The 10,597-nt window shown below is 41.5% G+C and overlaps 3 protein-coding genes across 6 annotated transcripts in view; 2 read left to right on the plus strand and 1 right to left on the minus strand.

Moving 5' to 3' along the window:
• Positions 1-480: 480 nt before the first annotated feature.
• On the plus strand, positions 481-3,103 carry LOC118507201 (protein lethal(2)k10201). Its single transcript, XM_036045283.1, has 3 exons — positions 481-2,207; positions 2,273-2,474; positions 2,541-3,103. Exons 1-3 carry the CDS (start codon positions 2,038-2,040, stop codon positions 2,907-2,909), a joined length of 741 nt encoding a protein of 246 aa, XP_035901176.1. The 5' UTR covers positions 481-2,037; the 3' UTR covers positions 2,910-3,103.
• On the minus strand, positions 2,940-7,294 carry LOC118507199 (delta-like protein C). The gene is made up of 5 exons (XM_036045278.1): positions 5,898-7,294; positions 4,022-4,319; positions 3,757-3,948; positions 3,505-3,696; positions 2,940-3,431 (listed from the first exon to the last, which is right to left on the minus strand). The coding sequence occupies exons 1-5, from the start codon at positions 6,006-6,008 to the stop codon at positions 3,085-3,087; spliced, it is 1,140 nt and encodes a 379-aa protein (XP_035901171.1). The 5' UTR covers positions 6,009-7,294; the 3' UTR covers positions 2,940-3,084.
• A 46-nt stretch (positions 7,295-7,340) lies between these two features.
• The window catches only part of LOC118507200 (autophagy protein 5), a 62,255-nt gene continuing 58,998 nt past the window's right edge, over positions 7,341-10,597 (plus strand). Inside the window, exons 1-6 of one of the 4 annotated variants that reach the window (XM_036045281.1) lie at positions 7,341-7,639; positions 7,711-7,810; positions 7,884-7,989; positions 8,063-8,187; positions 8,269-8,366; positions 10,456-10,561. In XM_036045281.1, the coding sequence (XP_035901174.1) occupies positions 7,490-7,639; positions 7,711-7,810; positions 7,884-7,989; positions 8,063-8,187; positions 8,269-8,366; positions 10,456-10,561 (685 nt within the window). In that variant the 5' untranslated portion in view covers positions 7,341-7,489. Of the gene's footprint in view, positions 7,640-7,710; positions 7,811-7,883; positions 7,990-8,062; positions 8,188-8,268; positions 8,367-10,455; positions 10,571-10,597 lie in introns of all 4 variants that reach the window. The other 3 variants (XM_036045282.1, XM_036045279.1, XM_036045280.1) reach the window with 3 other exon arrangements.

Genomic DNA, 10,597 nt, shown 5'->3' on the forward strand with positions numbered 1-10,597 from the left:
TTTCGTTTCGTTTTTCTTAGCGCACAACTCAGAACCCCATAACCGTAGCCTTATAAAGACCAATTGCCTAATTGGCACTGCCAATCCAGTAGTTGTTTCTGCGTAGAAACTTGCTGCTTATTGCCCTTTTTATTGGCATAGCATTTTCAGCAGCCTTTTCGGCGTGGCAAGATCCACGCCGGCTGTCACAACATCACGCTCGGGGAACATGCGAGCATGAAAGGCCACCACCAGAAAACTGGTAACCCTGAACTTGAACCCACCAATTAGTGTCCGCAAAAATGTTTTCACAGTTGCTGCTACCGTATCTTCCTGGCGGGTTGTAACATGCACCAGAGCCATGCTATTCTTTCGCTTTGTTCTGGAAAAACGTTGAGGGAAATTTTGGTAACGGGCTCCATCACCGCACGCACTCGTCCGTCCGTATGCAACCCATCATGCATCCCGGTGAATGAACAACTGTGCCGGGACACTCCAGAGGGCACACACGAAACAGCTCCAATTAAGTTGCTTCTCCCGAAAGCATCGTCATCATCATCATCGTTCGGTCTGTTCCGAACTTCCGAACTGAGTTGCAACAAGTGGCAGTTGCTTTGCTGCAACGCAAACCTTGTCCATCCCTGATGCACCGGGGATGGCTGTCTGATCGTTGGGGTTGTTGTAATTGAGGCAGCGTACTACGACGGATGTACGCTTGCACCGCACGCTTCTTCTTATTTTCACTGCGTGTCAGTAGTGTGCGATGCGAAGATGGATGTGTTTTGTTGTTGTTTGATAATTTGATGTTTGCTGAGTTTTTGAGAAGCTGACCAGAACAAAAGCTTGTTTGGCCTGAAGGAAGCATCGGCCACAATTAATCTGCATTAACTCATTCGTTGCCTTTGAAATGTTAACAAAAGCCATGCAGAAAGACATCTGAGCGGCACAAGATGTTGTTTCCCATTTTTCTGGTTAATGTTTGAGGAATGGATTGCGCATCACTTCCGTTGCTGGTGCGGATGATTCATTCGTTCTACGGCTATTGCATTAAAAAAAGTTGAGCAGATTCAATCATTATTCGTAAATGTCGTTATTAAAGTGAACAATCTGTTATTAGAATCCTAGTTTTATTTTTATTAAATTTTATTGCTTTTATTATTATCACAACCAATTAAACCTAGATATATTCCTTAAATTATACCGTATCAGTTAATGAGTCATTAAGATTTAAAGGGGGTTTTATGATTTCTTCTATCAGCTATTTGCATGTTGAATTTCGTTTTCAACATATTTTACAAGTTTCATTTGGGAAATTTTAACTAAAAGCATTTTATTCAACTAACGAACCAAAATATCCGTTGCAGAAACTTTTCCTATGCATTTCACGTGGTAGCATGAAAACTTTCATTCAAGTAATGTACCTGAAATATTTCATGATTGAAATTTCATTGCTACATTTCAATGCCGTTGCTGAAGGGAAGCCATTGCCCTATCGGTATTCGCTTATTTTAAAAGTTTTACAGTCAATTTTTATATTGTCGATTGTTCATGTATACGTATCACATAAGCTTTGTTTTTACATTGAACAACGTATTACAACTGTTTTATTTCAAGAGGATCAATCAGTCACATAATCAATACATTTCTCCTTGCAACTACAATCACCATCGAAGTGCAAGATGTAGGAAAATAAATGCTTTGCCTAGTTAACGGGATAAGGTTTCAACATTTTTTCAAGTTAAACGAAAAACTGGGCCATTATTTCCTCGCAGTGCATCAAAATGCATTTACGAACGAATGCCGTTGCCTTTTTTGAACTGGTATAATGACAGCTTGCATTTGCCGGCACGAACATTGCCGAAGTTTGACAGCTGTAACGAGCGCGCCATCTCTTTCGCCGGCATTTGTGAAAGGAAAACATGTAAACAAACTTATTTGGCTCAAATCATGTGTTCAGCGTTCACAGCTAGGTGGTTTATAATTTAACCGTGGTAAAACAAGGAATTTCATCCATAATTCCCTAATAAATCGAAGAAAGTTAAATGTGATCCAACCACAATGGAGTTTACTGCTAAAGAAACGGTGCTAGAGCTGCTACAACGCTACGCCGTTGGACCTCGTGCAAAGGATGATGAGTTCTTTCGGGATGGGAATGCTTACATCAAGCCTTTCGTAAAGTTGGGCGTTTTAAGTGAATTCCCTGCAGCCGAAGCAGAACCGGAAGATGTGTAAGTATTACGGTAGTTCTAAACGAGTACGTAGGCCTTGTAATGAGCCTTGCATTTCCTTCCAGTGAGATAAGCTGCAACGTTCCTGATTGTAACTTTTTCTGCCAATCCGTCGTCGATTACGAGCTTCACTACAATGCGCAGCATCGCTATACGTGTGCACAGTGTAAAAAATCGCTTCCGAATGCACATTTTCTCGATCTGCATCTGTCCGAGACTCACGACTCATATTTCGCAGCACAAGTACAAGCAGCCAACCGTCCGATGGTAAGCCAATTATTGGTAAACCCTATTTTCATTACATTATTCCTTATATAAAACATCCTCTTTTAGTACGCCTGCTACCTAGAGGAGTGTAAACATCGCAGCAAAGATCCGGCCGAGCGTAGAGATCATTGCATCCGGGAGCACAAGTTCCCCCATAACTTCCGCTTCGATAAGCAAACGCACAGCCAATCGAAGGCAGGTAAATCGACCAAAACAGCCGTACCGATGGACACGGAAAATGTCACTTCTCCCATTTCAAACACTTCCCTCGAGGGCGATAAACCGTTTGCACCGAAGTGTAGGAAAAATTTCTCCTTCGGTCATCCCCAGCAGCGTACGTTTAAACCGGTAGTGAAAACGCAAAAGAGCAAGTGTGATATACTGGAAAGTAACAAAATGGTGGTCGATCTGCTGGACAGTCTTCCGCGCGATTAAATCTCGGGCAAAAAAAAAAGCAAACAGGGCTTTAAAGGTTTAAAAAGTGATTTTCTTTGCGCTCACTATGTTTCTCGTTGTGTGGTAGCAACTCAATAAGTTAGGTAAAGTAAATGAAATAAATAATATGAATTAAAAGTGCAGCTGCGGTGCACGTTTCAGTACGTAGCCCTTGCTAGGCTTCGTTATCCAGATCTTCCGAGCTGTACTCATCGTTTAGGTAATCCTCGCCGGTCGTCAATTGTGATGAGTTGCGGTACGTTTCGAGACTTTCCATACCGATCGTAGTAGTGGACAGTTCCGAGGAGGTGTCACTGCTGGACACCTCGGTCGTTGTAGATGTGGAAGCTTCCGTGGTGCTGCTGCTGGTCGAAGTCATCATGGACATGGGCAGGATATCGCAGTTACGTCCCTTGTATCCGGTAGGACATTCGCAGCGGTAGGATCCATCATCCTTGATCAAAGACTTACACTTGCCACCGTTCTGGCAGGTATCTGGATTCTTTTCGCAATAGTTAAGCTCTGCAAAAAAAAAAAAAAAAAAACACTAACAGTTAGGAATCGGATTTGAAGGGACCCACTCGGTAAGACCTACCTTCATCACACAGCATTCCACCCCAGCCAGGCTTACAGTTACATTCCCACGGTCGGCGACAGTCCCCATTAACGCAACCGGGATACGGGTGGCATTTGCCACAGTCCTGTCCCATCCAGCCAACCTTGCAGCGACACTCACCCGGGCGCCTACAGTATCCATGCTCTCGGCTACAGTTGGAAGCACAAATCGCTAAAATTGGACCAGAGTATTAGAACCTCGCCCAACTCAATGTCTGGAGGGACAACTTACGCGTCTGGCACAGTATTCCCGTCCATCCTGGAAGACATTTGCATTCCAGCGGCTTGGTGCACGTTCCGTGCATACATCCTGGCAGTACCTGACAATCGCGACAGGTTGGACCGGCCCATCCCAGCCGACAACGGCACTCACCCGGAGCCTCACAGTATCCGCGCGATGGATGGCAATCGGAACGGCAGATCGCTAATGTAAGAAAAGGCAATTAGAATCCCTTAAACCAACCTCAGTCCAGTCAGCTAAACCGGTAACTCCTTACGTTCCGAGCAGAAGATACCGTCCCATCCCTTATGGCAGACGCACTCGAACGAAACCTGGCAGCCACCGTGCTGACATCCGGGCAGCGGAATGCACCGGTTACAGTTTTCACCGTAAAAGCCTAACTTGCAGCGACATTCGCCCGGTCGCTTGCAGTAACCCTGGAGAGGATCACATCCTTTCTTACAGATCGGCACGTCGCACAGATCGCCGGCCCAACCAGGCAGACACTTTACGTCACCGTTGTCGTCACACACGTAGTGCGAGTATTCGTTTTGCGGTGTTGGCAGTTCACAGGCCTGCAAAGAAAGGGGTGAGTCATTTCAGTTTTGATTTGTTTTATATTTTCCTTAAATAAATTTAAATTTTCATAATTATTTTGCATTTTAAAATAACTATTAACAAGTTATAATTAAATGGACTATGTTTTTAACTTAACATACTTTTTTGGTTAATTATCCATCTTTTTTAAAATAAAAACCCGCTTCTTAAGACCTCCATATAATGTCTTACACTCATTTATTCTTGGTGATACGTTCATGAAAACCATCGGGATGGGATTTGAAATCGATACGGTCGTGTCAGAGATCCGTTAACAGCTTCTCCTCCCTCCATTTAAATTAATTGCATCAACTGAATATTTTTTTAACAAGAAACATATTTGGGTTTGGTTAGGTAAACTTTTAACTAATTGTTGTATATAAATGGAATTTAATGAATTACTTGAATATTTTTCCCTTCAACTAAAATATTTATGACAACACTGAATAGTTAGGCTTAGTATAATATTCGATACAGAAAAGCTTGGAAAATTCTAGAATATTATAAATATCTACTTGAGAGCCTTTGTGATGTTCTTATATTCTGTTATAGTTTTGCACTAATTTAAAAAGTTTAAAATTTAAAAAACTATTCTTTCTTTCACTTATAATGAAACGGCAGTCTTTTATAGACACAAAATTGGTTTTATCAAACCAACTGCTCAAGCATTGCCGTGAAAAAAATAATGTGAAATAAAAATCAAAAGACTCAAGCACGAGAGCAAGCGACGAACGCCAATACGAAAGCACAAATTTAAATTAAAAATTGAATAATTTAATTCAAACTATTCGTAAAATAAACGACGAAAGTTGCAGGATAATGGATAAATATCCGAAAAGGAACAGGCAAAGAAGAAACTGCAATGCATTCTTGACTAATAATGTCCCGAGTTTGTAAATTACATCACAGTCAGTTGTAATTGAATCTGTCTGCGATACAAAACTGGTTACACGTTTACAGGAGCATACGTTTATGTGTTTTTCTCCCCACGCCCCCCTTGCTTTTGTTTTGTTGTTGATGCACCATTAAAAAACCGTCTCAGCACGCATCTGTATTGAACCGTTGCTTGCCGCAAGCCCCATTGCGGGCACAAAAATCGGATAATGGAAGAAAAACATAACAACATAACGGGTTCCCTTCCGACGTATGTAGTCCGGCCCGACGAGCAACGTCGGGCAACGAACGGAAAGGCGACGACCACAAATACCATAACCGGAAGCGGTTCGTTCGTTCTAGAGAGCTCTTTCTAGCATTTATCACATGTTGCACATTGAGATTTGAATTAAAAAAAAATCACAACATGATCACGAACGGAGGGGTTTTTCCCCCTGGGCTGCAGTAAAATTTCTCTTCAGTACTTTCTACGACTCAACCACCCATTTAATAGGCCAACATTTGTTTACTATCCACATTTCAGGCTGGGCACGAAATGGTTGAGGTCACTAGCAGCGCTAATGGAGAAATCTAAGATCAGTGTCATTGCCATCGTTAATCTGCGACCGGACGGGCCACAGTAAAAGCTAGCACCAAGTCAAAGCGCATAATTTTCACTCAACCTGCTTCTTCCACTTTGGCACGTAACGGACAGCAGCGGTGGGCGCGGTGAGGGTGGTCAGCTGGAGTAGCGCTCCGACCACGATGATCCTATAGTAATGATTGTGACTCATGATCACGCCGTTTGTCGCCGTGACGGGGATCACTCTCAGGGCGCAGCTTCCGAAAACGGTGTTAAGCGAACGTTAACCTTAACCGTGAATAGATGGTGGAGAAAGAAAGCAAAAAAAAAAAAACGGCACACACACGGCCACGGCCCCAAACCGAACAGGGGGAGGAACGTGCAATAGAACGTTACAGGAAGAGACTGACTCTGATCCACTCCGATCGCGGCTTGCGCGGAGACTGACGAGTCGTGCTTCGCGTGGTACCAAGGGAACCGTGTGCCGATGGGGATAGTACAGCATTCATAGTCTCGCTGCTGGCCTGACGGGAATCGGCTGCAGCAGAAGCAGCAGCTATTGGTGTACGCAACTTCTTCTGTGTTCGGGTGTTAGTTTGCTTTTGCTTTCTTGCCGCGTGCTTTCACCTGCGCACATCGTGATGCGTCGACTGGGGCAGTCTTTTGGGCAGAGCTGATCAACTCCGACCTCCATTGTGGAATCAAGTTTAAATGCTGACTTCAGTCGGGGAAAAATCTTTGATTTTGAATCCCAAGACATTCTTGATGATTATTTTGCAAATTCAGTTCAGTTTCCAACAAATGTACCACGGTTGAAATTAGTTTTATATTTCGTCTATGGAAAGTCTTTATGAAAGTTTACAACCACTGTATTTGTGTGGTAATTCCGTACGAATTAGCATGCTAAACACGTAGATCGTTTACCGCCCGATCATGAAAGCTTCAATGAGTCTTCAATGCAAAACCGATACTTGCTGGGTAAGGTTTCAATTTGAACAATGGTGATATTTGCAGACACAAAACACACAATATCTAGAAAGACAATTGCAAAACATGGACTAGAATGGAGTGGGATGTCTGGTTCCACTATTTCAATCTCACAATGTGTTTAGAATAGACTGCGACTTCTTGGACGAATGTCGATGTCTCTTGTAATCCAACTTTTTTTTTAAATTGATTTTGAGTTGAGTTATGCAAACAAAAAATGCTGAATTTTAATTGGCATGGGCTCATAACTTATGATACTTTGAGTTTATTTTTTGAATAATTATGTTTCCTTAAAGTACAACCACGCTGAACCTTAAATCGTTATTTTTGGTTTGTTTACAATTTTTTTCTAAACTTAATATTTACTCCTTTAGCGTAATAATACAATTTTTTTTATGTTTTTCAATAAACGGTTTTAAATCATAAAATGTACCGATTGTACACCCCTGCGAAACGTAACGACCATTTCAATTGTTCGGCTGCAACACCACAACTCCACACCATAAACGCACGCCCATGCTCGCACCGCATCTGACAGTTCACAATCAAAACAACAATCGATTTAGAAAAAGAGGCACAACGAAACTACAAAAAAGAAAACGGAATTGTGTTTTGCGTGCAACATTCGCTGCATTTTGCCCGCTCAAATCCAAAGAATACATGCAGTAAGCGTCGTGTGTTGCGTGTAGTGAACCCTTCTCTACCATGGCAAACGATCGTGAAATATTGCGTGAAATTTGGGAGGGTAAAATTCCAGTACATTTTAAGCTATCGGCCGACGAAACGGACGTCGAGCCGGAAGAGTATTTTCTGCTCATACCCCGGTTAAGCTACTTTCCGCTCGTTACTGATAAAGTAAGTGTGTCTCGCTTGTTGATTGATTATCCCAAGCTGCTATAATCTCAAACTCTCGTCCTTGCTTTCAGGTAAGGAAACATTTCCTTCGATTCGTGTCGAACGAGCTACAGGATGGAGAAATGTGGATGGACAGCAACGGGACACCACTGAAGTGGCACTTTCCCATAGGTGGGTGTGTTGTGCGGCTACAACGCAAAAATATGTCCATCGAATTAATTCCGTTTTGGTTTGTCTTCTCTAGGCGTTCTTTACGATTTGCTCGTTGGCACCGATGGTACACTGCCATGGCACGTAACAGTACATTTCTCCAAGTTTCCCGATGATATTCTCATTCGATGTCCAAACAAGTGAGTGGTGGATGTTACGAAACTCGTAGAAAAGGGACTCACTTACCTCGCGTGTGTCTTTGTCTTATTGCAGAGAAATTGTTGAAGCACACTTTATGTCTAGTCTCAAAGAAGCCGATGTACTGAAGCATCGCGGTCAAGTGGTATCGGCAATGCAGAAGAAAGATCACAATCAACTATGGTTAGGATTAGTTAATGGTAAGCCGCACACGATAACGTTCGAAATCGCTTGAAGTGTCGATTTATGACCCCTTTATCGCGTTCAATAATACATTTTAGATAAGTTTGACCAGTTCTGGGCAGTAAACAGGCGATTGATGGAGCCCATTCCCGACCAGGACGGCTTCAAACACATTCCAGTACGGTGCTATGCCGAGGTAAGATGGATTATGTGTAAGTCTAGTTATGGAATCTTATTAATGTCTTATAAGAATTATTTTGAAAAACCATTCTGAAGGCTCATTCAGTTTAATATTGAATTCTTATTCTTTGTTATGACACTACGACCTCTCAGGGTCTCGGTCTGATATTTTTGTCGCCTTGATTTCATTTATCCGTAGCAGGTCAAACAATCCTGCATACGGTGGAACCGTCCGAATGGCATATGATCCCAATTTGAATTAATTTAAATTCAAATTCAAATTAACAAAGAGTTAGCCGTAAGAAAATTAATTCTAATCTGTCGTTATTTGTTCTGACATACCCTGGCTATTATACTTTCAATGGTTAAGACTGTTCTTACACTAAAAATATTCCTATACGCTAAAATATGATTTGAAATGTAAAAGCTGAGGTCCGGTAACTGAGGGCTAGTGGTGCCGGTCTTTCACACGGTAGGATAGGATATCGATTTCTTGACAACTTGGTATGAATAAGACTAGTTAGTAAATCCGGCTATTTAGTGGGGCGTTCCAGCGGCCGAGGCGACAGCGGCGCAGGAGTTCAATTCCCATCCAGACCTGCAGGACTGACAAAATCAAGTCCCAGAAAACCAGTAATGGCAAGACGAGCCCTCTCGAGGTTGTAGTGCCAAAGAAGAAGAATTTATGATCGATATGAATTTTATGATCGACATGACCTTATAGGTAGCAATACGGCCAGGCCGTTCTTCATAAACAATAGAAAAACCATATATGTCGTCTAGTCAAGGAAAAGACGTAGAACAGAAAGATATCATAGTCATCAATTTTTTCCTTTCGACTCACAAGAGGACAGAAACAGGGGAATTCAGATGATTGCTCAGGATTAATCTCTTTGCTTTATTGGCAACGGTAGATAAGATATAGGACAACTCTATTATTTTATTTTAAAACACTATCATAGTCAAGGTGATATTCTTAGATGATAGCACAAAAGTAGTAAATAATTTCTTTTATATAATGTCAGTAACAAAAGCTTTAGAGAAAAACAGTTTTTTCAGGTATTTGATAACAGTTAATTAAAATTTTAATTCTACAATTTAACAGTTTCGCAATCCGTCACATCTCAATTAATTCTCCATTCTTACAGCGTTTGACTATCAAACGTTATACTAAATTCGATAATACACGCTATTTACATACTTCTCCCAAGCTGCTGTTGTCCAGTTAAGTGCTGATGTTGCTCAAAATGAACTTAGTTTTGATAAATATTATGAAAAATCCTATAAATTTTATTATTCTACTTGGCTTAAAGTCCTGCAAGGGTATACCGGCCCTTAAATGTCTTACTAGACCTAATGGATCATACGACTCTATTCACGGATCGATTCGGAGTCGAGTCTATAAGAACAAATAGATTTCGAATTCGACCCGAGGGTGCAACGTGTTCCAGTTGTCCCGTAGGTGAATCAAAGCATACGCGAGAGTCTAAGTCGACCCGTAGCGATTTCGGGATGAAACCCATGGAACTCGTCTAACCCACGGGTCGATCCGAACTCTTTGGGGCTAGAAATACGACCCCAACGATTCCAGATCGCTTACGGATTGCTCCGACCCGGTTCGGGTTCGAATCGATCCGCCCAACACTAATACTCAATCCTCACTATGCGGAAACTGTCCGGATGGGATTTTATATATTTTTTAAATAAGTCTGGGCAGTAGATAAGTTTAAAGTGACAATATGGCGTCAAGCCGTAATATTAAAAATATAAATAAATAAGATACGTTTAGAGTTCTGCTAATTGCTTAATTTAAAGCAAAATATTTTATAACATAATTTAAAGATTATTTTTATAGATATTTTTTCTTATCATAAATTTTTAGAAGCGGAAATCTTAAAAAACCAACGATGAAACAAAATTTGAACAAATCGCTAATAGCGGTCGAACCATGAATTGTGCAAAAATAAAAATCTGCCTTTTGCTGCATGAAACGTAAACTTCCATAATTATCGCACTATCACGAATGCAGTCAACCGCCTAGCCACTTTAATTATCATTCACCAAACTTTTTTCCTCTCTCTCTCTCTCTCTCTCTATTCCGCCAGGATGGTACATACCAGCAGAAACTAGTCGCACCCAGCACTGCATCCGGTCAGAAGCGTCTGTTGCAAGATTTGTTGGACGATTTCTCAACACCTGTTAGGAAAGCAGGTAAGTCAGGTTAGCTTACCGTTTTTTTTTGCTGTT

This window comes from Anopheles stephensi, chromosome 2 (assembly GCF_013141755.1).
Source record: "Anopheles stephensi strain Indian chromosome 2, UCI_ANSTEP_V1.0, whole genome shotgun sequence".
Classification (NCBI taxonomy): Eukaryota; Metazoa; Arthropoda; class Insecta; order Diptera; family Culicidae; genus Anopheles; species Anopheles stephensi.